The sequence below is a fragment of the Trypanosoma melophagium genome (genome assembly GCF_022059095.1).
Source record: "Trypanosoma melophagium isolate St. Kilda chromosome Unknown ctg10segment3, whole genome shotgun sequence".
Classification (NCBI taxonomy): Eukaryota; Euglenozoa; class Kinetoplastea; order Trypanosomatida; family Trypanosomatidae; genus Trypanosoma; species Trypanosoma melophagium.
In genome coordinates this window covers 259,833-287,623 of record NW_027125136.1, presented here as the reverse complement: position 1 = coordinate 287,623, position 27,791 = coordinate 259,833, and the positions used below count along the sequence as shown (strand labels likewise).

The window sequence follows — 27,791 nt, the reverse complement described above, 5'->3', positions numbered from 1 at the left end:
ATTGTTCCTCGTATCCTTTTTCTATTCTCAGGGTTAGGGTGGATAGTTCTCAGGTTCAGGGATGAAATGCAAGAGTGTGCTAAGATGTAGCTCTATTTTTACAGCATTACGTGAGATTTGGTTTTTTTTTTGTTTTGTGTGAGTGGTGTGTGAGAACCACCAGCTATATTTCTGTGTATGTTTGTATGTTTTTTTTCTTTCTTCTTTCTTTTTATTTGTCTCTTTTATCTCTCTCTCTCTCATTCTCCTTTTTTCTTTTCCACTTTTTCTCTCCTACACAAATAACTTGAACATTATTGGTGGGCTGAATTCAATAGAGAAATCTATTCTCTGATGCGCATGTATTTTAATGAGCTGTTGCTTTTCAGGACTGCATTTTTTTTTTTTTTGTACTACGCAATTAAATTAAGAGAACTTGCTTTATTTATTTAATTCTATGTATTATTATTATTATTATTATTATTATTATTAGTATTAGTATTAGTATTAGTATTTTGCATTTTATTTGATAATCTTTTGTTGCTGTTTTTTTTACATTTCTTTTAGACCTTTTCAATTAATAGATGGTTGGACAGGAAAGGTAAGAAACCTTTTTAAAAGATTTCTACAAGTGTTTTATTATTCTCATTATTTTGTTCCTTGGACGTTATCATTCCACTAAAGCTGATAAGGAACAACCGTTAAAGAAAAAGAAAAGATAAAAAAAAGAGAAAAATAGTATATATATATATATATATATATATATATATATATATATATATATATATATACGAATAGTAAAATAACAGCAGAGATGTTAGGCAACTCCAAGAAGCGAAATGCAGAGAAACATAGGAAGTCTGCAAAGAAAGAATCCACCACAACTAAAACACAAGGAACCGCCGTTTCCGCTATGAATAAAAAAAAGAATCGAAATGCTAGTGATTTAAAAGGTCCTGTGGTTTCTCACGCTAGTGGAAGTGCGAGTCGTGACTCCGCCAATGATCGTCGACAAATCCCTTTTAAGAATACATATGAAGAACGGGAATATAAAAAGGCAAATCGTATTCCACGCTGTGCACCTGGTCCAGCGGCGGGAAAATCAACAGATGCTTCTACCGTACAAAAACCACGTGGGGCAAGCAGTGCCGCACAACGTCGTGCTATACTAAAAGTAAAGAATGATGATGATTTACTTGAACATTTTCGAACAAAGTTGTCCTCGAGTACCTTTCGCTTATTAAATGAGCAAATATACAGTTCCAATGTTGCCTTTGCCAATCAATTGTTAAAGGATCCATCTACGTATGCAGATTACCATAATGGATATCAACAACAACTACAACAGTGGCCAATGAAACCAAGTCAGGTTATTATAGAAGCACTATTGGGTGATAGACGTGGACGTTTCCTCGCAAATAAAGCAAAGAGTATGCCTGGATATATTCCAACAAGTTGGGTTATTGCAGATATGGGATGCGGGGATGCCCAAATCGCACAGGCATTAAAGCCAAAAGGCTACACTGTGCATTCTTTTGATTTTTGTGCTGTGAACCCACATGTTACGGTGGCAAATGCCGCTAAAGTTCCATTAGAGAATGACTCTGTGGATATTTGTGTTTTCTCATTAAGTCTTATGTCTACAGATTATGAAAAATGTCTGCTGGAGGCTTTTCGTGTACTTAAACCGGGACGACTATTGAAGATTGTGGAAGTACGATCTCGCATTCCACATCCACGACGTTTCGCAGAACTTGTAGAGGATATTGGATTTACATTGGACTATCACGATGCTGTCGGGGATTACTTTGTCGCCTATGATTTTCTTAAACGTGCGGGACAAACGGAGGCTAATAAAGAATTACGGTATAATCCACAAGAAGTACTTGTTGCCTCATTGTACAAGAAACGATAAACTAACGAAAGAAAAGGCATATATATATATAAACACTGGAAAGAAGGAAAGAAAAAATATTTGGAAACAAAAACAAAAAGAAAGAAAGAGAGAAATGGTGGGAGGAATCTTTGATTTTCTATACATACATATTACGTATGATGTGTTCGTGTCTTTGTGCAATGTGTTGGTATTATTTGACCCCCTAGATTCTGTTGCTGATGATTATTGTTGTTATTATTTTCATGTGTTGCACATCAACACGTTTCTCTTTCCCCCTTTTAGTAATGCCGGTTAAAACGATCAATAAAAACAAAGAGTAAGCAAGAATAAAAAAGAAGAGAACTTCCTTTATGAAGGAAAAGAAAATCATAAATCAGTTAATGGAAGAATACTTATGAGGAAGTAGATCAGATACACAAATTAAAAAAAAAAAGAATGGCTCATCTCAGACTCTTTTTTGAGGTACTGTGTATATATGCCTAATGTGATCAGATGTTTGTTTTTGTATTTCCTACTATAAAGTAGTGATGTAGTGATATTTAAAAAAATGTTTTGTACTTCTCTCTCTTGTTTCTTGTATAAGGGAAATTGAAGAGGAAAAAAGTCAATTAGAAAGATACTATTTATACATGGGACGTCGCTCACGACGTTTTGCTGTACGAGGAACTCTTGCCGTACTTACGCTTGCTGGTGGTTGGGCATCCTATCACAGATGGCAGTTAAGACGTTCAGCTGTTGCTCCCTTACCTTTTCCCGAAAAGACATTAATCCCACCACAGACACGCCTGTCAAAACTACAGCAAATTGAAAAAGGTAATAATAACAATAGTAGTAGTAGTAGTAGTGGTAGTATTAGTAGTATCGAACATCCTTTTGATGTACTTATTGTTGGTGGTGGGGCAACCGGTTTATATACAGCTGTAGATGCCGCCCAACGTGGATTACGTGTAGCCGTTGTAGATGCCGATGATTTCGGTTCTGGTTATACAAGTGCATCACCTCCACTTATTCCCGGTGCATTTCCGTATATACAGCGGGCATTACGACAGCGAGATTCACGTTGGCTTTATCGGGGTGCGGAGGCATGGGAGGCCTTAACGGTATGGTCGAATGTGGTTCCACCAAATATAATGGAAAGTTGTGTATCTACGTTAATATGTTCTTCCCATGTGTTGGAATTAGTAGAATTTACAATAGCGGCTACTATAGCCACTGTATTAAGTCCCTTTTGTGGTGTATGGAAATCTTTTAGTTTTGTGCGTGCTTCTCTGCTCCAGCAGCAACTTGGAAAAACAGAGGATGAAGTGAAAGGCGGTATTGTGATTCAAGATGCTCAATTAAATGGGGCTGCCGCATCTATAGCACTCGCCCGTACAGCAGAAGCCCTGGGCGCATTTGTATTAAACTACACTAGTGTCACACAAGTGAAACGTGTAAAGGCAACGCATTCGTTAAATACAAAAGCCAACTTTGCTGTTACGTTAAATGATGTAAGTGCTCCTAATAGTGCTGATGTAAACTCACAGGCGTATACCGTGTATACACGCAGTATTGTGAATTGTGCCGGATCTTGGGTGGATGAAGTAAAACAATTATTACCCGATAACGCCTCAGACGCCGTACCTGCGGCATTAGAGCGACACCAAGTGAGTTCATACATTGTAGCCCCTCGAAGTGCAGTTAGAACAAGAGGAGAAATTCATAATACGGGTCGTGGTAATAGTTTTTCTATTTTAGGTGTGAAAGCTATGCTGTTATCATCTACGTTGTATAGTTTTTCATCCGTTATGGTATTACCATGGTTTGATGATTGTGTATTGATTGGTCCAAGTGTGACACCATTGTCGCATCTTCCCAGTAAAACCACAGGCACAACACCAACAATGGTCGTGACTTGGAAAGGTAATAGTAATAGTAATACGAGTAAGAGTTATGCGAAATGTTCTGACGCTTATGAAATTCAACAAGATCGTATTTTGAAAGCCTTACAGGCTTCTGGTGTTATGGTAGAAAAGGGACGTATGTTATCTATTATTTCTTATATTGTACCTATTCTTCGTGCACCATCGTTGGTTCCATGGGGAGAAGATATACTTATAAAAGGATATCATATAACCGCAGGAACAACACACCCCCACACTGTTCACATCTATGGTGGTACATTATGCTTTGCCAGAGATATGGCAGAAGAAGCCGTCAATCATCTCCTGCGTGAAAGTGGAACTTTTACAGAAACAGAAGTGAAGAGTCTGTATCCATGCAGAACCAAACACCTCAAACTCGTCCATGTTAATGACGTTATGACCACATTCAACAACAACCATACTAATAATAATAATAATAATAATAATAATAATAATAATAATAATAATATTGATATGTCTCCCATGGAACGTGTGCGACGACTTGTGCATGAGACGTACGCGGTGCGTGTGGTAGATGTTCTGGCGCGGCGCACACACGTTGCGTACAGCAGTCCAGCAGAGGCGGCCGCAGCAATCAAGGCAATCGCTATTGTGATGCAAAGAGAACTCGGATGGAATAAGGCCCGTACACGTGCAGAGATGGACTTTGCACAGGCCTACATTCGAAGTGTGGCAGTTGTGTGAAGTAAAAGGGACATCCAATATTAATTTGATCTTATCTAATTTAGTTTGGTTTGATTGTTATTGTTGTTTTGCGTGTGATTGTATTCGGGGTGGAGGTTTTATTTTTTTTTTTTTATTCTTACTTTTTGGAAACATTATTTTTATTGATTTTTTGGTTATTTTTGTTGTTATTGTTTCCACATAGTGCTATTTGTATTTCTCTTATTTTTTATTAATATTGCTGTTATTATTATTATTATTATTATTATTATTATTATTATTATTATTATTATTATTATTATTATTATTATTATTGCTAGTTGTACTGTACTTGGTAATGTTTCCTTTATTTTCCTTCCTCTTTCTTTGTGTCTGGTCAAAGTCCTTTAGGAGGAAGAAGAACAAGTAATATCACTTGGAGAAAATATATATATATAACAGAAAATGCTTACTTTATTTCATGAACATTATAAAGTGCGTTACACGCCTCGCGGTTTGGCCTCTTGGGTTTTCTACTTTTTTTCTCTCCTTGTAATACTGGCGGGCCCTGTTTTGATTGGTCTAGCCATGGGAAACTTTTGGCTGCAAACAAACATTCTTGTCGAAAAGCCAAATGTGCGTTTCACCGATAGATGTGTGGTGCACTACACAACAGTACGAGGACAGGAAAAACTATGGACGTGTTCCAATGCATTTAACGAGGAATTTATTTACGAACGAAGCGAAATGGCGGTAGTGCCGTTTTTCTCCGTTTATGAAGATGATCATGATGGAAATGGACATGTGGATGTGATTACGTTTGTATTGCAATTACCGTTAAATGACTTTGGTGGTGGTCTACAGAATGATATACCAGCCCCAACAGAGAAGGACGCCATTAAGCGTGTTGAGTTTCTTCCCGAATTTACATATGAGGTGAAGAGTTATATTTTAAAACTACGAATGACAGCCGCCCCACTTATTACCTTTGATGCTATAGACGATTCTTGTTGTAGCTCTAATAGTGTTAGTAATAATAACAATAATAATAATAATAATAATAATAATAATAATAATATAGTAGAAGGAGCACTGTGTGCTCGTACAGAGGGGGATTTGATATTTCACAGCAGTGAACCTCTCAGTGCATTGCCAAACGTACACTACACCAATACATACACAGACAGTCCTCTTGCGAATGTGAGTGATGTGGAGGAATTGCAGAATGTACCGTACTTTGCGAGTCAATACACTTCACGAAATCAAACTGTATTATTTAAACCATACGCCGTTGCCGCTGGAGGACTTTCTATTCTACAAGATGTTAATTATAACCGTGTATTGGGGGAAGATTTAGGCGCCCTTGGGGATTTTACCTGGCGTATTACTATGCGTATTCAACGTGCAGAGATGTTGTATGTACCATCTATTCAAGAGGCACTTAAGTGGGCATGGGTGCAATATTACTGTATAGCCGTTATTTTACAATTTCTCTTTTGGTGGCTGCGTGGTTTTCTTGTAAAGAAGGGATGGGTGGGTTCAGTGGCTATCTTCCACCGTGGTTGGATGTCCACTAAGAGAAATTAATTGATTATCTTTGTTTGTCTGTTTGTTTCTGATTTTCTGCTTGTTTGTGGTTGTGGTTGAGTTCAAGAAATTGATAGATGTTGGTCAAATTAAATTCCATAGAGTTGTGTATTTTTTTTTTTTTTGCTTTATTGTTATTATTCCGGTCCAATATGAGAAATAAGAGAGTCAGAGAAATAAATTAGAAAATCAAAAAGGGAAAGAGAGATAAAATTTTATTTTATTTGCTCTTTTTGAACAGTGCTTGGTTGTAAAGGAGAATTTTTTTTTTCCTCTCTCTTTCTTTGTGTTTATGTGTATATATATATATACATAGGAATACATACTATATATCTTCTTTTCTTACTATTTGTTTTTCACTTTAAATGAATTTTAATCCTTCTTATATTATTTTTTGTTACTTTTGCTACTACCTATATTATTTTTGATTTCCCTTTCTCTGTTATATATATATATATGCATTACTAAATTGACTGATCGATAGTGCAGAGAGGGAGAGGTAGTGGGGTACATCAGGAACAGAAGAGATACACATATACGCACAAGGAATTAAAAAAAAAGAAAAAGAAATAAAGGGAGGGTGATAGCGAGAAAAAAAACAAGAAGGGCAAAAAAAACGGAGATATACGATAATGGCAATAGTGGTAGTACAGGTTGGACAGTGTGGAAATCAACTGGGTGATGAACTATGGAGACAGTTAGCGTTCACCACTAACAACGGTGCGGTACCATCGCCCTTCTTCACACAACAACCACGAAAGGCACGTTGTTTGATGATAGACTCCGAACCAAAAGTCGTACGGGATGTTTACAACCGTCATGCAGATATCATGCGTAGTGATAATGTTATCTGTGGTCAGTCTGGACGTGGGAATCACTGGGCACTGGGTTATTACGGTGTGTGTGATCCATTAAGTCGACGATGTGCAGAGAACGCGGTAGTTTCACGGCCGTTTCAAGTTGTAAAAGATCAACGAAGTAGTGATAGTCATTTACTGCGAAATGCGCTTCGTGCGATTTACGCCGAAACCCGTCGTACGAGTGATGCCGTAGAGTTTGAGGCTATTATAGTTATTCACAGTCTTGCTGGTGGAACTGGGAGTGGCATGACCACTCGATTATTAGAGAAGATTCGATATTATTTCATTGAACCAATGGAAGGGGAAAACACATCCATGTTAGTAACAACACCGGCAATAGGCGATGAAGTGGCAGAGGCGGAAATGATGCGACGGGATGGATTAGATGGAATGTTAATGGAAAAGCGACGGGCGTCGTATCTTATTACGATCACAGTAACACCGCAGAGTGTTGGGGAACTTTCCACACAAGGACTAAATAGCACTCTCACACTTCACGCACTGCAGGAGAATGTAGATGCTGTTTTACTGCTGCGTAATGATGATGTGTTTATGTCGCAAGAAACATTTACGGCTACTGGGTCATCTCGACAAACTGGAACAGGAGCAACAACAACAACAATATCATCATCTAATTCCACTACTTATTCTTCTTATATAGGTTCTCCATTGGGATTATTTATAAAACCATGTTTAACGTTTCAAGAGGCAAATGAGGTGTTTGTCTCACTTCTTCTTCCTATATTTATGTATGGTAGAAGTGCTAATGCTATTGGAGAACTTGTGATGAGGTGTTCACCCAATCATCGCGAAATGAATAATATCCTAACGCTTCTTCCCATCCCTCAACGGCAGTATTCGCGGTATAAACAGTCTGTTGTACTCTCTCGTTTCTATCGTCTGCAGGGATCGAAACAACACATGCCCGGTGTGTGTCCAAATGTACCGGTTGAGTTCTTACACACGGCGAAGTCTCTGCGGGATCCGGATTTAGTGTCCTCTGAAGAAGATGTAGAAATACCCAAGTCATTACTTTCAGGTATTATATCAACAGCATCAACAACAACAACAACAACTTCACGCAAGGGTGCAGGTAGTCCAGCCGCAGTGTTACTTCGCAAGATGGAAGGTGTTTTGGTGATGAATGAGGCACGTGAATTAAATGCGAACGTCTTATTTCCGCTTTTACGATCTGCCGCATTAAAAGTGAAGGCCGGTGCTTTTATGGCAACTTTTCTGGATATGGGGTTAACGACGGAGTGTATTGAGGCAGCAATTCATGAAGTTGCTGAGAGACTTGCAGCCGCAGAGGAATTTTGAAAACAACGTAGTGTGTGTTTTTTTTTTTTTTTTTCGTTCCCCTTCCTATTATTATTATTATTATTATTATTATTATTGCGAATTATTTATATTTTTCTTGCATGGAGTCTATCTATATATAATATGAGTTCCCTTTCTGACCTTCTTTTTTTTCTTTTATATTTTGATTTATATATGGATATTTGTGTGTTTGTTTCTTCTTTGTCATGATGTTTATTCATGTATTTTTTGTCTCTGTTTTTCTTTTTCCCATTTTTATTTTAAAGGCTGATTTATTCCCTTGGTGGCATTCGCTGTGTTTCTCTAATATTATTATTATTATTATTATTATTATTATTATTATTATTATTATTATAGTGCCATTAGGGAGATGAGTCGTGTGGGTGTGTTAAATCCCACTCTAGCGAAGACCACAACGGCTGTCGTAACGTCTAGTGTCACTATTCGTTATGCCCTATTTATGCAGAGACGCCGAGTACTCATACAACCCGTGGATCCCTTACAGCAAGGAATAAACAACAGTAATAATAATAGTAATAGTAGTAATAACAATACAAAGGCAAAGAGTAGTAATGGCGAAAGGTCATATCGCTTTGCTGTAAAAAACGATGAACGTGGTCTCTACGATCACGGTATCACACCTGAGGCACGTCTCGCTATTGCAGAAGCCGAATCTCAATATCGTGCAAGTTCCGATTATTTACATGCACCCGCAGGTGGAATAGCAACACCGGAAGTATACGTGGATGTAAATGGTGAACACGTTCATTGTATTACAGCACCAGTAGGGGAGGAATACGTCCCATCACATAAGGAACGTTATGCCCATCGTGAACAGGTAGGAGAATTAAGTAGACAACGTACTGCAGAACCACGGTATATGTTAAATACACATGCGGAATTAAATATGCGAAAAGAAAGACAGTTGCGGGAGTTTCTATCATCACAAATGCCACTACTACAGAAGGCAGAGACGTTGCAACGTTTATTACCGGATTTCTATACACAACAATTAACCATTTCTTCCAATAATGTGGAAGCCATTATTTCAATATGGGCACATGGTAGTCTGGAGAAACGTATTGCTGGAAATGCACTATCGCCATCACTACAGTCGTTATCAGGTGGTTCTGTCTCATTAGCTTCTTCCGATTCGCTTAATAAAAATAATAATAATAATAATAATAATAATAATAATAATAATAATAATAATAATATTCCTATTTCATCAACAGTGGACGAATTACCATTTCTACCCGCAATGAAGCAATTGTACTTTCATGCCCGACAAACACATGTGGCCCCCACACCGTTGGTGTTAGAATGTATGATGACAACACTAGGGGCGGGAATAACACCTAATGCGAGTGTCTTTCACTTGGCAAATCGCCTCTTATTAGATGCCGATAAGTATGTTGTTCTCCCCACACGTACAACCTATGCCGCTTTCTTCACTATTTGTAGTCTTCATAATGCGATGTCCTTTGCCATGGCGCGATTAAAAGATGCGGTGGCGAATCTTCATATCTCGATAGATGCTCCAATGGCAACCGCACTACTTAAAGGACTCTGTCAAAATGGATTAATAGAAGAGGCATTAGCCCTATTAGCACGTCTAGAACATATACCACTAGATGTACAATTATTAAATGCCTCACTGGAAGTATTACTGTTATCGGAACAGCCACAGGCGTGTTTTTCGGCTTTTGATGCCACACGATGCTGTGCGGTGAAACCAAATGCGGAAACGTATACATTATTATTACTTGCATGTGAAAGATCGGGTTTGTGGGGGCGAACAACGGCGATACTGGCAGATATGCAAACACGTCGTGTAAAGGGTGATTCCAAAACACTTAATTTACTCTTAAAAGGATTACTGACAGAGCGATTACACAGTTATGCACGTCAGTTGTATGAAACGATGTTAATAAAGAATGTCGAAGTATGGCCAGCGCTTGAATCCTACATGGATCCTAGCAGCGAAAGAAATAAAAAGAAAAAGAAGGATGGTCAGAAAGGGAAGCTGAAACAACATGAGAAGTAAAAGTAAATATGGTCTTCAACAGGGGAGTAAACTTTGCCAAGTCACCGGGAGAAGAAGTTAATACCATAATTTTCTGAAGATGGAATCTCCGGAAATATGGCTCCAAATATTTTTATTGGGGTAATATATAGTATTATTTATTATTATATTTCTTTTTTTTCCTTTTTCGTGGGAGGGGCTCGCGGTATTATCTGCAAACCCTAGTATCTTTATATATTTATATCCCTGTATCTATCTACATTCATCTTTTCCTTCTTTCTTTCTTTTTCTGTAGTTAGAGTTTTTTTTTTTTCAAGGTGCCACAAGAACACCCCTCTCTCCCTTTTCTACTTTTACTAGTATATATATATATATATATATATATATATATATATATATATATATATATATATTATTATTATTATTATTATTATTATTATTATTATTATTATTATTATTAATGTTCTCCTACCCAGTGAAGGAGGAACACAAAGAGGATATTAAACTCTCTGTTCCGGACGATGCTAGTGAGGCGACAAAGGCACTGCAGGATACAATGACATTATACACATGCGCTAATTGTACGCGGGTGGTGGCTCTCGGTCCATCCTCACAACTTATGTGTACACACTGTGTACATCGCACTGGATCCTCCACAGTGTTTTATAAAATGCGTACACAACCAACAACATATGATACCATATAGACGAGTAAAAGAGAGTCTATGAAAGAAAGAGGGAGCAGTTGAGAGAAGGGGGTTTCTCCCAAGAGGAAAATGAAACAAGGAAGAAGAAGAAGAAGATAAAAAGAAAGGGAGGGAGTGGTGTGGATTGAGATGAGAGATGTTTGGGATCTCTTGGTGTTGTTGACTTTTCATTTTTGTCGGAATAAGACAAGAAGAAGAATGAAAAGATGATGAGTTCTTGGTGTCGTTTTTTTCTTTTTTTTTTTTCGTGTGTGTGTGTCTGTATAAACATTATGAAAAAGAAAGAAATAAAGAAAGACTTTGATCATTACCCCCAATGAAGATATTTTTCTCACATTTCCTCCTTTATAGTTGAACCCCCATATCTCTTTCTATTTCTCTCTCTCTCTCTCTCTCTATATATATATATATATATATATATATATATATATATATATCATTAGAAGCGATGATTAGCCGGCCGCCAACCACACAACAACAACAACAATCATTAGGAGAAAAAGGCAAACTTCTCTCTTCTCCGCAGTGTGTTTGTGCGAATTGTTTCTCACCAGTGATGTTGCCACGGCCTGATGCGACAGGCACACCGTTTCAATGCCCGCAGTGTCGAATGGCAGGTGTAGACATGAAAGTGATGTACACAAAACGTGCGTTTCCCTCTGAGTTTAGTACAAACTAAGATGGATGCTATTTTGTACTATTTTTTTATTCATTTTGCTGTAGAAGACAAACGAATAAGAGGAAAGAAAGAAGGAAGATCGTGTTTTTCGTTTTTTTTTTTTTTTTTGTATGTGTGTGTTTCATTTGTTGTCCTTGACATTGAACAACTTGAGCCGGTATTTATAATGAAAAAAAAAAAAGAATTATGCAGTGAAAAAGAGAGTAAAAAGAAAAAAAAATTATTACTGAGGCTCTGTTTCTGCTAGTTTGGTTGCATTCTTACTGTTTCCGTTTTGTAATGCTTTTACGGCAGTAAACACTAAATAAAAAAAATAAAAGAAGTTTTACTATTTCCATCAGAGGGATTAAAGGTATTACTAAACACACACACACGTGCACATTCAATCTTGTTTTTTTTTTTTTTTCTCACTATGCGACACAGTGTAGAATAGAGAAAGAAAGAAATACGAAGAATATATATATATATATATATATATAGATTGATCGCTCCAAACACATGATGAAACCTTCATCTTTACAAGGTTTAATTAAAGCTATTCACGCCTCACCAGTACGTTGTGTACTTTATATTGCCGGTGCCGGAAGTTCTGCCATTTCGCATCTCACTGCTGTGTCCGGCTGCTCATGTACTTTACTTGACGCCCGTGTGCCGTACGCTTTAACCGCCGCAGCTGAAATGTTAGATGATCATCCAGCGAAAATGGTAACGGCGGCTGTAGCACGACAATTAGCTCAGCATGCCTATTATAACGCCAAACGCTATATAAATAGTAATACCGATAATAATACTATTAGTAATAATGATAATAATGAGAGTGAAACTATTGTGGGTATTGGTTCTACCTCTGCTGTGCAAACAGAGCGTAGTAGACATGGAAAAGATTGTGCCTTTTTAGCCGCATGGAATCGAGATCGCGTGGTGGAGTACGCTTTAGAGATCCCACAACATCTTACACGCAAAGAACAGGATGAACAGGTATCATTTCTAGTACTCAAAGTATTAGCAGATTCAGCTAATATTCCCTTTCATATACCTTTAGTCGTGAAACCAACAAGGCAATCTTGCCATATTCCTAAATCTCCAGTGCAGTGTCTATTAAAACAGGAAGTTCAATGTATTGTATTTAATGCCCATGGTGAAGTACGTGCGGATATGATGCCATATGTATCAGAAACGCCTTGTGTTAATAAAGAAAAAAATATAAAACGAAAAAAACTCTTGTTTCCTGGTTCATTTTCTCCATTGCACTGGGGACACACAGAACTGGCACGGGCAGCCGTACAGACTATACTGAATATGACATCTAAAGAGGAAACTTGTATATTGTATGAATCCAACAAAGATAAAGTTCAACTGACATATGAGATTACGGTTAATAATGCCGATAAGGGAGTTATTCAATCAGAAGCGGAGATTGAGAAGCGAGTACATCAATTTCTACATAGTGGTAAACGCGTGGCTGTAACTTCTGCTCGTCTCTTTTCCGAAAAGGCTAAATTCTTTCCCAATCACGGTTTTGTTGTTGGTATTGATACTGTAAAACGTATACTTGACTTGAAGTATTATGAAAATTCTTATGAGCTAATGTTACAATCAATGGAATCCATTAGAGCTAAGGGAGGATTTTTCGTGGTAGGTGGGCGCGTATCTACTAATGGAAGTGGTGTATGGGAAGATTTAAGCTCTATTAAACTTCCGGAAGAATTGCAGTCTATGTTTATTCCCATTTCAGAAGGAGAATTTCGTGTCGATGTAAGTTCAACAGAGTTACGCAAAAAAAAAACAAAAAACGTATAGTCGTTACGCTAACGCCTAATTGATTTATAATATATTCGTATAGATCTTTACGTATATGTTTGAAATGCATTTTTCTGGTTGCTTGTATTCTTTTATCGATGCATTTTCTGTTTTTTATTGGTTATATATATATATATATATATATATATATAGTAGTAGTAGTATAGTAGTAGTAATAGTAGTGGATTAGAGTAGGACCCTGGTCCACCCTCACTTACTTTCTCACTCGCACTCTCACCTTTACTATCTTCACTTTATCTAAATATAGGAAATGTTCCTCCGAAGTGGTCTACTGCTACGGCGGTATAACCCCAACCGCCCCAGTAAAGCCCCCGATCTCAAAACAAGTTTTTCAAAAACCAGCAATTTCAAACGCGCCGAGAAACTCACCCTCGCCACAGCAGACGGCGATGTCGTAAAAGGCCGTGGAAAAATACGCCGCCGCACCCACAGTGCCCTTAAGGACGCCATTGCCGCGATGGAACATCCCGCCATTTGGCTCTGGTACCCGTGGCGTATGAATCCCGAACCGCCAACACCACAAATGCCCCGCAGACGGGCGTTAAAGAATCTCTACGGTGCCATTTACTCAGACCTCACCCCTGTGCAGAAGAAGCGGCAGGAGCAGATGTTGTACGGTGTGAATATACCAGAAACTCGGCAGATGAAGTTTGAGGAGGCACACCCACTTCTTGCCGGAGCACTGCGGCAGTTAGAGGGACAACCAAAGGGATTTCCATTTTGGTATAAAAAGTATCCAACACGACGTCATGCCTATGAGAATCGATTCAGTATTCCAGAAGAGATGTTGGATGGATATAGTGATGATGTGAAGAAGGCCCTTTCAAAAAGTATGATGACGATTCAAGAAAAACAGTTTGCACAGGAGTCTATGTATATGGAACGGTATGCAGAACATGATTTTGATACAACAAGTCCAGCCGTTTTAGCCGTTAAACGGGCCCTTAAGTGCCGTGTATTACGAAATCATTTACTAACTAATCCTCACAATAATATTATTAAAACAGTTTTAGCAAACACAGAAAGAAAACTTAATCATGCACTACGAAAACTACGCAAGATAGATTTTAAAAAGTACTGGGAAATTATTCGTGATCATGACGTTCAAGATATTCTTCAACCTTCTAATTTGGTCACATACCGACAAGGAGCATATTGGAAGTATGATTGGAATGCAGGATTAGCAATTTCCACAAACCTTGCCGATGTACTTGACCCACGTGGATTAAATGGATGTGTTGAAACTGGACGTTCACGTTCAGAAGTGGCACGTGATTTAGGTCTCTCCTACACACGTCCTCTGCAGGAAAATGAAAAGAAACAACTCTCACAACAGGCGGTGTATTATGAACGCTTGGCAAAGTTTAAAATGGAGCAACCAGAGGCGGCGAGGGTACAGGAACGTGAAAGGTTTGTACGTAAGTTTTCTGGTATGTTTGCAAAAATGGATATTAAGTCTGGGGCACCGGACTTTCCCAGTACATACCGTAAACTGTTAGGTACAAAGGTGGTGCGCTGGTCCTCTAAACGTCACGGTCCTGCGTAAATGGACGTTTAGCCATTTTTTTTTTTTAGATTGAATGAAGAGAGAATATCTGTCTTCTTTCTGTGAAACAGCGTTTCGTTACCATATTTTAACTCGTACACATTTCTTTTTTTTTTCTTTGCATGCGTGTTGCTGTTATTATCATTATCGATATTATTGTTTTGTTACTGCTATGTGCCCATATCTTTTTTTTTCTCCTTTTTGTAACTGCCTTTTTGAAATGTAATGTAAACTACAACTCTATTTTTCTTTTTTTTGTCTTTTTTATTTGTGTATTCCATATCAAGTGTAGATTGGCGTGTTATCAAAAAAAAAAAAAATAAATAAATAAATCAAATAAACAATAATAGATAAAATGACATTAACTGTGCCAGAAGTAATTATTGTTGGAAATACACGATATCGTCATTTTGCCCGCAATTCACGTGATTTGTACGCCCCGGAGAATTTACTGCCAAATCCACCATCGCAATATGTCTGGTGTTACTGTATTTCACAGGCCCACAATAACACGGTGTATTTCCACAATGATAAGAGCGGCACATCTCTCTGGGTGCTGCCAGATATTAACGCCACAGAAAATAAAAATAATAACGAAAAAGAAAAGGGAAGAAGAAAGGAAGAAACAACAACAACTATGCAGGCTATTGGATCTGTGAAGTCTGCAGCATCTAGACATAAGCGCAGTACATCTTTATCTGCAGTGGAGGGGGGGGGAAGTAATATGGAAAGAAGAGAACGTCGTACGGTTATGCAGAAAAGTATTGCCAAGGCTGTGAAGGAGGCATTAGAGAAGAATCAGACCGAAACAAATGATGGTGTGAAGACATATTCCATTAATAATAATAATAATAATAATAATAATAATAATAATAATAATAGCGGAGATAAGAATAGTGATGAAATGGGTGACAACATGCATGTTCGTGATAGACTCGCGCTCTGGCGTGCAAGACGCGATCAACGACGACAAAGTGGATCTCAACAACGTCCTACCTCTCCCACCACACAACGATCATCTTCATTCACAGTCACAAGAGGAGCCGTTGGAAGTTATATAGGTAACGAACGTCCTCCATTTTATACGAAACGACAAAGTTTAGAAACGTCTTCTTCTTCTTCTATTCATGGTGTAGATACACGTACGCCATATGATGTGAAGGAAACTCATGCGGTATCTACAGAAAGATCTCTTTCAAACCTCTCCCAGGATCAACAACAAAAACAACAACATCGACAAGAGTCAAATCCATTAGAGGGCGATGTATTATATGATGAGAAACGAGCTCTATTCCTCAAAGCAAATGAGGAATTATTACGAGAGAAGGAGGCGATATTACAAAATGAACGTATTGCAATTCAACGTGCCCGTCGTCTGCAGGAAGCACAGCAAAAGGAGGAAGAAGAACGGACGAGATTAGCAATAGAGAGACGAAGACTTGAGGAAAGACGTGTGGAACTGCAAAAACGAGCTATTGAGCGACAGAATGAACTTCTCACTAAAGCAGAAGAGCAGGCGATGCAACAAGAACTCATTGCACAACTAAACAGTTTCTCAGAGAAGCAACGACGACTTACAGAGAAGGTGGAAGAAGAAGAACAACGAGTACTGTCATTTGAAAAGGCTATAACGAATTCTCTTTTAGGTACTATTTCTAAAAAAAGTGAACCAGTGAAAGAGCGACGTATTGATCTTCGTCTCATAGAAGACAGTGATGATGATGAAGATGGTAATAATAATAAAAATGATGGTCAGCAGAAAAACCAAACTACTAGATCAACTAGCCAACCACAAAAACAAAAACAACTGGATAGTGAAAAATCTAAACAATCCACTCGTATCGCTTTTTCTCCTTCCCTAATGTACATTGGAGATGTAACAGGAGGAGGACGTGATGTACCGGAGTTTCTCCTACAACGACATGGACGTGGAAAGTTTTTCTATGATGCCGCCCAGAAAACATTTTTCGACGGTGAATGGAAAAATGATAAGAGAAATGGTAATGGTGTTCTCTCTCTTCCACATGTTGCTGTAGAGGGTGTTTGGCGTGATGATAAACTTAATGGTCGTGCAACATTTCAATCGCGTCGATTAAAAGGCACGGCAGAGTTTGTGGATAATGCTATAGAAGGAAATACAATTGTTGAGTTGGATTGTAATAGCGTTTTTGCGGGAAAAGTGAGAAAGAATGGTACAGTGATTGACTCTGGTGCAATTACGCTTTCCTCTGGTGATCATGTGGAATGGATAGTGGATGGTCAAGGCGAAAAGAAAAAAACTCAGATATCACGTCATAATAAGAACAACCATATCACCAATGGTAATAAGAAAGAAAACGATGCTCATGGAAATAATAGTCACCATAATAATAACCACAGTAGCGGAACCGGTAGATGTCGTATTCAATTTTCAAACGGTGATGTCTTTATTGGTCAAGTTGAAAATTACCGTCCACATGGAACGGGTTCTTACCGTTTTGCGGCCACAGCGCATGAGTACGTTGGCGAGTTTTACCATGGTTTTCTGCAGGGACACGGTACATATCGTTTTGCCAATGGCAATGTGTATATTGGTCAGCTTTATAAGGGACTCTTTCATGGCGAGGGCGAGTATGTGCAGCAGGATGCCTACACATATGAGGGATTATGGGAGTACGGCACTGCACATGGGAAGGGAAAGCTAACATTTGCGAACGGTGATGTGTGGGAGGGAGAGTTTGATCATGATAAACGTCTTTCAGGTCGTTATACAGCATCACGACTTTTTCAGTTGTAATACAAATATTTTGTTTTTGTAGTTTTTTTTTCTTACGTTAGATTATTAGAAATGTTTTTTTATTTTTATTTTTACTTTTTGTGCTTCTTTCTTTCTTTTTCAATTATTTGTTTTTGCATTGACTGTGCTTAACGGTTCTGAGTTTTGAAAAGAAAAATGAATCACTCTGTATATTTCTTTATATAATACAATAATATAAACCTCTTACAAAAAAGAGTAAGTTGCTTGTTATTATCACCTCAACCGAAAAAGAAAAAAATAAACCATTTTTTCTTCCCATTTGCAGCACACACATACTTCTCATACATAAACTCTATTTCTTTCTTTCTATATATATATGGCTCGGTATTCTTCCATAAACTTTTTTTTACTTTCCTTTCTCTATCTAAACATTCCTTTTTTTTCTTCTTCATTTATTTCATTTCAGTTAGGTGCGCGGGTCTTGATACCTTTCTTTCCCCCAACAGCAGCAGGAACACAGGCATAAAGAAGTAAAACAGTCACGGGGTGGGCTGCAGGAAAACAAATAAAGCAAATAAACAAAGAAAGAAAAATGGGTTACTCACGTGAACGTACAAACGCCCACTTTTTTGTTTCACGGGCAAATGCCTTCTTCTCACGATTGCCCATTTCCCGCATTCAACGTGCACTTGCGATGGAATCCATTAAACAAGGCCGCATGAAGCCGTGGAAACACACAAAAGAACAAGTACTGGGTGCCCCCATCACATGTAATTTTGACTACAATCCACGTCCTGTTCGGCTTATTGGAACTGTTATGGATGCACACACGGAGGAAACGAGTATAAAAGGTGGAATGAAGGTGTATGCTCGCAATGAGGAAACAAACATGATGCTGTGGATTCCAGCAGGTAACCCAAAGTTGAAGTATGAAATTACGTCGACAAAAGGAAGTTTTCAGCACTACTTGGATGAACGCGATAAGTGGGATGAGGCGTGGTTGACGGGACGTGCAAGAATGAAGTAAGAAAGGAAAAGAAAGGAAAGAAGGAATTGGGAAGGGTTTGAAGGGATCTCACAGAGGGATCGGTTGCAATGATCATTTGAAGTCAGGTGGAAGGTGATTTGGTTTGGGGGAGAAATACATCTTTTCGTTTTGTTTTGTTTGTTTTTCCCTGTTTCTGCGAGTTTTGTTGTTGATGTGTGTGTGTATGTGTCTTGTTCGCACCAGTCTGTGTGTCTTATTTTAAAATACCTTTTATTTGTGTGTGTGCGTGTGTGTGTTTGAGTTCTTTTACTCTTATTGCCCTGTTTAATGTTTTATTATTTCTTTTTTTTCTCCTTTTCTTTTAAACTTTGCTAGGAATATTTTTTTTTCCTCCTTGTGTAACGTGCCTGGTGTGTGTCTGTCTCTGTTCAGACATACGAGGAAAATAGGGTGTACGAGATAGAAGGGAAGTACAGAGAGAAAGCAACACCCAGTCTTCTCACGTGCATTACCTTCTCTGCATCACCACCACCCAGGAAGAGAAACGCGAAAAGTAGTCAAAGTAAAGAGAGAAGAAAGAAAAAAAGAAGGGTATATATATATATATATATACAAAAAAACATAGCAAGAGGGAGACAGCATCGCTTGGAAGGAAGCAAACGAAAGAAGAAAAAAAAAGTTAAATACACGACTAAAAAAGAACAAGCAGAAGGAAAGAAATGCCAGCTACAGAGATGCAGTTGATGGAAATGGATATGGTGGAGGGAATGTATGATACCTATGAGTTAAACAGTATGGACCCACCAACGTACTCTGTGGTTCTCGCCGCTACTGCAGATGACCCACCGGAGCTTCGTGTGACTATTGTATATGAGACTGAAGATTACCCAGAAACAGCAGCACCCACTGTTCGACTGGAACACATCGCTAAACATCGTCGAATGCAGTTAACGGCCCTATCAAAGGAAATTATTGAACTATGTGAGGAACAAATCGGATTACATAGTGTTATATCGGTTTTACAGAAGGCGCAAGAGTATCTTACTGAGTATGCCGAAAATGAAGAAAAGGCGGATTTACACCGTCGTGGAGAGGCGTTAGCTAATGCTGCTGCAAATGCCTCAGCTGCCAATTCTGTCCCTGACCCTACTGTACGTGTTGGAACCGCTGTCACACGGGAGTTATTTGAGGAATGGAGTAAAAAACACAAAGCGGAAAAACTTCAGTTACGGGAATCCGTTGATAAGAAGGTTTCTAATAAACTCACAGGACGACAGTTGTGGGATAGTGCACTTAAGAGCACAGACTGGGATCTATTTGCTGGCGGTGACGATAATGAGCAAGATGTTGACTTTGACGCCATTTCACTTGGAGATGATGATGAGGGAGAAGAGTACGATCTAGATGAACCTGAAGAAGAGGAGTAAGAAACACCTCAAGCACAAAAGGGAAGTATTGAAGACACAAATATACACATGTATATATACACGCAAGGAAAAAAAATGAGAGAAAGAGAGAGAGAGGAATCAAAGGTACGAAAAACAAGAAAAAGAAAAGAATACAGGACTACCTTTTATTGCATGAGGTGCAGTGGTGTAGCGTGTGGATATTTGTAAGGTGAATCCGATGAGAAAAAAAAGAAGAGAAAGAAAAGGCTACGCTTAAAAGAATTCCAGTTATTGTGATTTGGACTATGGTTATATTTTCATCTCTCATATTTATTTCATGTATGAATATTTACTAAATTCTTGAATTCTCGTTTTTTTGTTTTTTTATTTTACTTTTTTATTTTATTTGTTCTCTCTCTTCCCCTCTCTGTCTGCCTATCTGTTTCTACTTTTACTTGAGAAAGAGAGGAATAATTGAATGCGACCCTCCCCTTCTGGGGCTGTGTCATCGCATATAGGTAGCCTTTCATCATCATTTTGGTTACTACATAATAATTGCACGCTGTCTATAGGACGACGTCACTACAATGTTATTCAACGGGGTAACGATTGTGAGGTGAAATCTCTCTTTGCACTACTTGGGTTTGAGAAGGACAGTGAGGCACACCGTATTCGCCGAACGCGTGAAGAATTGCGGCAAGGATTTATTAGGGAAGCAATGAAACTGAAAGATCCACAACATAATACAAAAGATGCAGAAAAACTCGCAGAACTAAAAAAAGCTTATACACTTCTTTCTGACGAAAGATTCCGGGCACAATACGCAGGACATCACTATGTCTCACCTGATGCCTCACTACATGTTCTTGTTGATGGTGGTCAGGTATCAGCTAATTTTAACCCAGAGCATCGATCATTCCATTTTGTGGATCATGTTCTTTCAGCATCTTCCGACCCTTCTTCTTCTTCGAACTCTGATGCTCAGCGATCTTTTGGAGACTTTTCAGGATCCTTCCGATCTGCTACAGGAATATCTGAGAATCCTGCAGATGCCCGGCCGTACAATCCCCGTGAGGAGCGTACTGCAGTGAACGGTACAAGCATCAACTTTATGCTTCGAGTCTCTTTTGATGAGAGTATACTTGGCTGCACAAAAACGGCTATATATGAAAAGAATGTAACTTGCTCACGTTGTAACGGTGAGGGTAGACAAATGTTAAAGAATCCACGTAAATGTCCACAATGTCGCGGTCGTGGCTCTACACATCTTCCAAGCGCTACATATCACATTGAGCGACAATGTAGGTACTGTGGTGGCGATGGTCATGCACCACCACCAAAGTGCAGTACATGCAGAGGTACAGGAGTTCTTACTGGACAAACCGTGCATGTTCCTATTGATGTTCGTCCTGGAACAAGCACAATAACTGTAAGACGACTTCGTGGTAAAGGAAATGATGGGGTACGTGGAGGAACAGCTGGAGATTTAATCGTAACACTTTTAGTGCAGGAACATCGTCTCTTTCATCGTGACGGACTTGATCTTCACATGGTACTACCTATTCCACTCTCTACAGCTCTACTCGGTGGTGTGGTTTCAGTGCCAACTTTACGTGGTTTGCAGCCTTTGCGGGTTCCTCCTTGCGTACGAAATGGACAGAAAATAGCTATGAATGGATATGGTGTTCAGCTTGATAATAGTAGCGTCAATATAGAAAGTGAAGAATCAGGAAAAGATGATGCTACTTCACCATATGAACCACAGAAAAAGCAAAAAACTCAACCCCTATGTGGACACCTCTACATTCATCTCTTGGTTGTAATACCTAAACGAGATGAATTAACAGGTATGCAACGAAATGCACTTGAACAATTCGTAGGATTGGATGTACAAAATGAGAATCATGATGCTGATCAAAATCCTTCAGCCTTAAAACAACGTTTTATTCAGTGGATAAAAAATACATAAATGACAAAAAAATTTTTGATATGAGTTAGTGAGAGAAGCCACGAAAAGGAAAAAAGGTGAATGTGATGATTGTCGTAAGTGTTGTGTCTATGGTCGGTGGAGTCTTTGCATTGGTACCCGCTGAAGAACTTCGCCGTTACGAAGCTGAGTTGAACGAGCAGCAGCAGGAGCTACAGAGTCGCGAGGGCAGTTGTGGCAGTGTTGTTGCTGCCGGGAACTGCGCTGACGGTGTGGCACCGAGTCTGCGGTGTGAGGACCACACACGTGGTCATTCATTGCGTGAGGGGGGTGATGCACCCAACAACTCTCACACCTCGCTGGACTGCGGTGTGCGGGAGGGTAACGGTGTGGCCTGTGATGGGCACCAGGGGCAGTTGTAGAGCCCACCGGACGATACGCCTAACATGCGTGGTTCTGTACCCCATGTGTATTTGTGTATGTCTTTTCTGTTTTTGTTGTCGTGGTGCTGGTATCTCTCTCTCTCTGTGTCTGTGTTTGTGTGTGATTATTGTGGTAATGTATGTGCTTTCTCTCTTCGACTCCTTGAAATTACCTGCACCTACTGTTTTCCGTGTTGTGAACTCATTTTTTGTTCTTATTTTGTACATTTTGTTATTTTCTATACTCTTTAAATTTAGGATACTATTTATAGCTTAAAAGCTATGAAAACACAATTAACTTCCACATCTGTGGTCTCCATCGTATACCGCTGTACTGTGGTCGCTGCAGTGCTGTGCATATCATTATTCGCCGAGGCATATGATGTACGCTACACCGCCGTTACTGCCGATATCCCAGTAAGCGCCCGGTTTGCGGGTTACTGTCCGTCGCAAAGTGGAGCTCACACCATGATGCCCATGAAGGAGAGCTTCCAAACGTCTGCATTCAGTACCCTTTCGAAGGCTGGCTTCACAGAGGCCGCCATTGGCGGCTGGAATCCCTTCGCTTCATGCTCGGGCGAGAGGTGTGGTTGGATCTTCACTGCCGGGCTTATGAACGGAACGCCAACCGACAAATCTACGTTTTTGTACGGCACTGTCTATAAGGGGGTGGACCACACCGAAGCCGTTCCTGGGATGTACCAGAACTTTATAAAAGGGGTTATGCCGACTGCCTTTTTTCGACGCCAAGAGAACGTCATCCCGAAAATGATGGTAAACGGATCCTGGATGAACGAGTTACGAGACAAACTATACTCATCGTGGATCTGTGAGTCCTATGAGTTTACCGCTTCTGAAGAGGCAACAGCACCCGCAACTGATGAGAATGGCTTTGTTGTTAAGCAAAAACCCCTAAATTTCCATGGTGGGCTGGACTTCTCATTGCTATTGGTGTTGTTCTTATTGTGGTTGCCATTCTTATTGTATATTGCTGCTGTCGCAAGAAACAACAAGAGGAGCAGGAAGAGAAGGAGATTGAAGCTGAATCGAAAAAAGAAGAAAATCTCAGTCGCATTCCCACACAATCGCAGCTTTTCATGAATCGTACTGGTGGTAGCGCATACCGTGGAGATGACTATCCAAACGACTATCAAGGCAGCGGAGCCGCTGGTATTGGGCGGCGTGGCAGTGCTTACAACAACGATAACTATGTTGATAATGACGCTGTTGAAGGTGGCAATCCCTTTATGAATCAGTACGCTGAAGGTGATCAGTACTATGGGTCACCTCCAATGCCCCCACAGGATGCGTACGGTAACCAGGCTGTATATCCCCCTGAAGGTTATCCTCCCCAAGGTGTATATCCTCCTGCTGGGCACCCTCCTCCAGTTGGTTACTAAATCTTCATTCGCATTTGTTTTTCCCAGGAACGAATATCAATGTCAAACCACAGTGGTTTTGAGATAAGAAAGAATAACATTTTTCTCATTGTTTCCACTATTTTCTTATACTCACACGTGGTGCGGCAAATACATCGTTTATTGTGCAAAAAATTGGTAAAAAAATACAACACATTATTCTTATTATTATTATTATTATTATTATTATTATTATTATTATTATTATTATTATTATTATTATTATTATTATTATTATTACGCTATTAGAAGATTGTCATTGAATTGATAGTAAAGGAAGCAAATATACAGCACCGCCATTACTTTAGGTATTGCTGTCAGTACTAATAATGAGAAGTGATGTGTATTCATTAGTGCGTCCCAATGACAACTGTTTTTTGTATTTTTTTCCTCTGTTTGTATGAAGTGTCTTTTTAAGGGAAGTAGAGAATATATGCATTGTTTTTATCCCTTCATTATATCTTTTTTTCTAATGTGCACAGCTACTGGTAGTTAGGGCAAAAATAACAAGGTTTTCCTGTATATTCTGATTTCCGTATTTACCTGTCTTGTTCTTTTGTTATTTGGTCGCTGACCCTTCTTGTAGCGTCTTGGGCCTTTGTTTCCTCCCGCACTTCCTCCCTTTTCTCCTCTCTTTCTTTATTTTTTTAGTGTTTTGGGTGGCCGTGCCAACGGCACTAGGATGGCAGTAGTGGCAGCAGCAGGAGCTACAGAGTCGCGAGGGCAGTTGTGGCAGTGCTGTTGCTGCCGGGAACTGCGCTGACGGTGTGGCACCGAGTCTGCGGTGTGAGGACCACACACGTGGTCATTCATTGCGTGAGGGGGCGATCCCAATGGGGGTGGTCTGTTTCACCCTCACTGTGTTTCCTCCTTGCTTGGTTGGGCTGTGTTTGATCAACCTGGGGCCTCTCTATTCCTGTTTTTTCCTCTTTTTGAGGGGACTCTTGCTTATTCCTCAAGATTTCATATTGGATGAACTTGTCCTCCACAGATGTGTGCAGCATGCACACAAATTGATGCAGAAGAACATCCCAATGACCGTCTCCTCTCTTTAATTCCATGCCATTATGATTAGTTGTGGTGTTTAACTATCCTTCTTCCCTCCCCTTCTTTCTTTTCACCCCTACGCCCATGAGTGAACATCACGAGGGTCTGTTGAGTGGGATTTCACGCACTGTTCTATGCGGAAATATCCCAATTTAAGTGCCCAAGAGTCATCCCTGCCAATGATTAGTTTCTTCTCGACTGTTAAATAATTCCTGTTTGTTACTTTCTTCTTGCGTTTTCCTACAATGGAGGACGTCGATACGTTATGATGAAATATTGTATTATTATTTTGTGTGATGCTTTGCTTTCTTGATTTTTTTTTTTGCTTTTCCTCTTGGTATTTTTTTTATCTTTTCTTTTGTGATAGAAGAGTGAGAGGCATTAAATACACGTAACCGTTATACTCTACTTCAAAATGACGGCGCGTAATATGTCAGCGGGAAGTTCGTACTACCTTCCATCTCCAATGATACGCTCTTTGGATGCTGGGGAGAGTGTGAAATTTATTGTAGTGACCGGTGGTGTCTGCAGCTCACTCGGGAAAGGTGTCACGACCTCCGCAACAGGTGCTCTTCTCCGTGCACAGGGGTTTCGTGTTTGTAGCATCAAGATTGACCCATATATTAATTTGGATGCTGGACTAATGAGCCCGTATGAACATGGCGAGGTGTACGTTCTTGAGGATGGGGGTGAAGTGGACCTTGATTTGGGCAATTACGAGCGTTGGATGTCAGTGCACTTGAGACGTGATCACAATATTACAACTGGCAAAGTTTTCCAAAAATTAATTTCAAAGGAGCGATCTGGAGGATTTTTGGGTAAGACAGTGCAGTTGGTACCACACTTTACAAATGAAGTTGTGGATCAAATCTTCAACGTTTGTAAGGAGGCAGTGTGTGAAAGTGGGAAAGGTCCTGAAATTTGTTTGATTGAGCTCGGAGGAACTGTTGGAGATATGGAGTCGCAACCTTTTGTGGAAGCTCTTCGTCGTCTTCGTTACTCTATTCCTCCGCAAGATTTTTGCTTAATGCACACAACATATCTTCCTGTCTTTGGTGGGTCACAAAAGACAAAACCGACGCAGCACAGTTCTCGTACATTACTTTCCCTTGGTCTTCAACCGGATTTCTTAATATGCCGCAGTGAACAACGTCTTGCAAAAGAGGTACGAGAGAAGCTAAGCAATCAGTGTGGTGTTCAGTTGTGTGATATCATTGGAGCACCTAATGTAGATTGCCTTTATGATATCCCAGTGGAGTTCACAAATGAAGGATTAATTAACCGTATACTGCACAAACTTCGGTTGAACCCTAAAGTACCACCATTGGATGTACCTACTTATGATACATTTGTTAAGTACACAAAAATACTTCGTGATATGTCTAACCCTCTTGTTCGAATTGCTTTTGTGGGTAAGTATGTTGGGGGAGGTGGAGACGCTTATTTTTCTGTTCTTCAGTGCTTTGAACACTGTCAAATTGCCCTTGGTGTAAGACTTGATATTTTGTACGTCGAATCTGAAGATCTAGAAGGTCCCAACGCAGAGGAAGCTAAACAAGCAATTCTGGAATGTGATGGTATATTTGTCCCTGGTGGTTTTGGTGTTCGTGGAGTGGATGGTAAATGCGCTGCTGTTGAACTGGCGCGAACACACAACATCCCCTACTTTGGCGTTTGCCTTGGTATGCAGGTCGCCCTTATTGAGTACTGCCGCAATGTCCTTGGCTGGACAGATGCCAACAGTGAGGAGTTCAACCCGTCCAGCTCCCACCAAGTCGTGCGTATTATGGACTGCGACCGTACGAGTATGGGGGCCAACATGCACCTTGGCGCCCGGGCGGTGCACATTGTGGAGCCGTCCTCGCGGCTGTCGGCGATGTACTCCGGGGCGCCGGTGGTGGTGGAGCGGCACCGGCACCGCTACGAGGTGAACACGACGTACGTGGAGGCGCTGCGGGCCGCCGGCGTTGTCATCAGCGGCGTGTCGGACCCGACGCTCGGGCCGCAGTGCCGCGTCGAGGCGGTGGAGCTCCCGGCCCATCGCTTCTTCCTCGCCGTGCAGTACCACCCGGAGTTCGTCTCCTTCCCGATGGACCCCTCCCCGCCGTACGTCGCCTTCATGGCGGCTGCGGCCAGGCGAGAGTACACGTGGCCAGAGAACTGCACGGCGCGGCGGGTGAAGATGCCAGCAGCGGCGGTACCCCAAAAGGATGCCGCTTCCTGTTAAATAAATATGACCGAAGAAGAAGAAGGCAGGCAGAGAGAGAGAGAGAGACAGGATCGTGAAGGTCATGCGCATTGAGAGGAAAGGGGAAAGGAGAAACGATCACAACAATAGAGGAGAGAAAAAAAAGGAAATGAAAGCCACAAGAAAAAAAAATAAAGAGAAAGTAAAAGAAAGAGGCCAGGATTCGAAGGAAGACATGGTATGACCTTCATGGATGCGTTGTTTAAAAAGAGTAGTTTGTTCGAAAGTGATCTTCTGAAGATAGGTCATTAAAAGACAATTAATACCGCTTTACATTTAAAGCCCATAGATAAGTGAATTAGCATTTTTAACAGAATAAAAGAAAAAATGTGGACTGGTAGTGACATTTTTTTCCCCCTTCGTTATTATCTATTTCCCGCACGCTAGAACCGTTTTATCAATAATGGGATGACAAACGATAAGAGGCAGTGTGTGGTGAGAAGAGGGAAAATGAAAAGAACTAACGAAGACCGAAAAAAAAAAAATAGGTGTTAATAAAAACAAGTATGGAGAATGAAGCGAGTTCATACTAAAAAAAAGGAAACGAAAAGAAATGAAATAAAAAAAACCAAACAAACCAAAACAGAGTTAAAGAAAAGGCGCTTTAATGGCGTGGATAAGGCACGTG

General features: G+C 39.9%; 16 protein-coding genes across 16 annotated transcripts; all 16 read left to right on the top strand.

Annotated features, from left to right (window-relative positions):
- Positions 1-793: 793 nt before the first annotated feature.
- Positions 794-1,894, top strand: LSM04_008640 (Ribosomal RNA processing protein 8; the record flags this gene model as incomplete). Its single annotated transcript, XM_067337418.1, has 1 exon — positions 794-1,894. One exon carries the CDS (start codon positions 794-796, stop codon positions 1,892-1,894), a length of 1,101 nt encoding a protein of 366 aa, XP_067194803.1.
- A 611-nt stretch (positions 1,895-2,505) lies between these two features.
- On the top strand, positions 2,506-4,485 carry LSM04_009759 (FAD dependent oxidoreductase; the record flags this gene model as incomplete). The annotated part of the gene is made up of 1 exon (XM_067337406.1): positions 2,506-4,485. One exon carries the CDS (start codon positions 2,506-2,508, stop codon positions 4,483-4,485), a length of 1,980 nt encoding a protein of 659 aa, XP_067194819.1.
- Positions 4,486-4,908: 423 nt separating this feature from the next.
- Positions 4,909-6,030, top strand: LSM04_004471 (Transmembrane protein 231; the record flags this gene model as incomplete). The annotated part of the gene is made up of 1 exon (XM_067337395.1): positions 4,909-6,030. The coding sequence occupies one exon, from the start codon at positions 4,909-4,911 to the stop codon at positions 6,028-6,030; it is 1,122 nt and encodes a 373-aa protein (XP_067194736.1).
- A 632-nt stretch (positions 6,031-6,662) lies between these two features.
- LSM04_000941 (Tubulin-like) lies at positions 6,663-8,210 on the top strand (the record flags this gene model as incomplete). The annotated part of the gene is made up of 1 exon (XM_067337384.1): positions 6,663-8,210. The coding sequence occupies one exon, from the start codon at positions 6,663-6,665 to the stop codon at positions 8,208-8,210; it is 1,548 nt and encodes a 515-aa protein (XP_067194688.1).
- A 370-nt stretch (positions 8,211-8,580) lies between these two features.
- On the top strand, positions 8,581-10,257 carry LSM04_006865 (Pentatricopeptide repeat; the record flags this gene model as incomplete). The annotated part of the gene is made up of 1 exon (XM_067337373.1): positions 8,581-10,257. The coding sequence occupies one exon, from the start codon at positions 8,581-8,583 to the stop codon at positions 10,255-10,257; it is 1,677 nt and encodes a 558-aa protein (XP_067194773.1).
- A 439-nt stretch (positions 10,258-10,696) lies between these two features.
- LSM04_000180 (RNA polymerase archaeal subunit P/eukaryotic subunit RPABC4) lies at positions 10,697-10,942 on the top strand (the record flags this gene model as incomplete). The annotated part of the gene is made up of 1 exon (XM_067337360.1): positions 10,697-10,942. The coding sequence occupies one exon, from the start codon at positions 10,697-10,699 to the stop codon at positions 10,940-10,942; it is 246 nt and encodes an 81-aa protein (XP_067194674.1).
- Positions 10,943-11,390: 448 nt separating this feature from the next.
- On the top strand, positions 11,391-11,621 carry LSM04_002047 (uncharacterized protein; the record flags this gene model as incomplete). Its single annotated transcript, XM_067337349.1, has 1 exon — positions 11,391-11,621. One exon carries the CDS (start codon positions 11,391-11,393, stop codon positions 11,619-11,621), a length of 231 nt encoding a protein of 76 aa, XP_067194700.1.
- Positions 11,622-12,122: 501 nt separating this feature from the next.
- LSM04_007501 (uncharacterized protein) lies at positions 12,123-13,421 on the top strand (the record flags this gene model as incomplete). The annotated part of the gene is made up of 1 exon (XM_067337335.1): positions 12,123-13,421. The coding sequence occupies one exon, from the start codon at positions 12,123-12,125 to the stop codon at positions 13,419-13,421; it is 1,299 nt and encodes a 432-aa protein (XP_067194788.1).
- Positions 13,422-13,692: 271 nt separating this feature from the next.
- Positions 13,693-14,988, top strand: LSM04_001988 (uncharacterized protein; the record flags this gene model as incomplete). Its single annotated transcript, XM_067337323.1, has 1 exon — positions 13,693-14,988. One exon carries the CDS (start codon positions 13,693-13,695, stop codon positions 14,986-14,988), a length of 1,296 nt encoding a protein of 431 aa, XP_067194699.1.
- Positions 14,989-15,343: 355 nt separating this feature from the next.
- On the top strand, positions 15,344-17,764 carry LSM04_003666 (MORN motif; the record flags this gene model as incomplete). The annotated part of the gene is made up of 1 exon (XM_067337312.1): positions 15,344-17,764. The coding sequence occupies one exon, from the start codon at positions 15,344-15,346 to the stop codon at positions 17,762-17,764; it is 2,421 nt and encodes an 806-aa protein (XP_067194721.1).
- Positions 17,765-18,317: 553 nt separating this feature from the next.
- On the top strand, positions 18,318-18,752 carry LSM04_000766 (uncharacterized protein; the record flags this gene model as incomplete). Its single annotated transcript, XM_067337300.1, has 1 exon — positions 18,318-18,752. One exon carries the CDS (start codon positions 18,318-18,320, stop codon positions 18,750-18,752), a length of 435 nt encoding a protein of 144 aa, XP_067194684.1.
- Positions 18,753-19,432: 680 nt separating this feature from the next.
- Positions 19,433-20,140, top strand: LSM04_009236 (RWD domain; the record flags this gene model as incomplete). The annotated part of the gene is made up of 1 exon (XM_067337289.1): positions 19,433-20,140. One exon carries the CDS (start codon positions 19,433-19,435, stop codon positions 20,138-20,140), a length of 708 nt encoding a protein of 235 aa, XP_067194812.1.
- Positions 20,141-20,579: 439 nt separating this feature from the next.
- LSM04_007712 (Chaperone DnaJ) lies at positions 20,580-22,070 on the top strand (the record flags this gene model as incomplete). The annotated part of the gene is made up of 1 exon (XM_067337278.1): positions 20,580-22,070. One exon carries the CDS (start codon positions 20,580-20,582, stop codon positions 22,068-22,070), a length of 1,491 nt encoding a protein of 496 aa, XP_067194794.1.
- A 65-nt stretch (positions 22,071-22,135) lies between these two features.
- LSM04_005275 (uncharacterized protein) lies at positions 22,136-22,450 on the top strand (the record flags this gene model as incomplete). The annotated part of the gene is made up of 1 exon (XM_067337267.1): positions 22,136-22,450. One exon carries the CDS (start codon positions 22,136-22,138, stop codon positions 22,448-22,450), a length of 315 nt encoding a protein of 104 aa, XP_067194747.1.
- Positions 22,451-22,732: 282 nt separating this feature from the next.
- LSM04_008734 (uncharacterized protein) lies at positions 22,733-23,850 on the top strand (the record flags this gene model as incomplete). The annotated part of the gene is made up of 2 exons (XM_067337254.1): positions 22,733-23,279; positions 23,354-23,850. 2 exons carry the CDS (start codon positions 22,733-22,735, stop codon positions 23,848-23,850), a joined length of 1,044 nt encoding a protein of 347 aa, XP_067194805.1.
- A 1,480-nt stretch (positions 23,851-25,330) lies between these two features.
- LSM04_005590 (Glutamine amidotransferase) lies at positions 25,331-27,142 on the top strand (the record flags this gene model as incomplete). Its single annotated transcript, XM_067337243.1, has 1 exon — positions 25,331-27,142. One exon carries the CDS (start codon positions 25,331-25,333, stop codon positions 27,140-27,142), a length of 1,812 nt encoding a protein of 603 aa, XP_067194755.1.
- Positions 27,143-27,791: the final 649 nt, after the last annotated feature.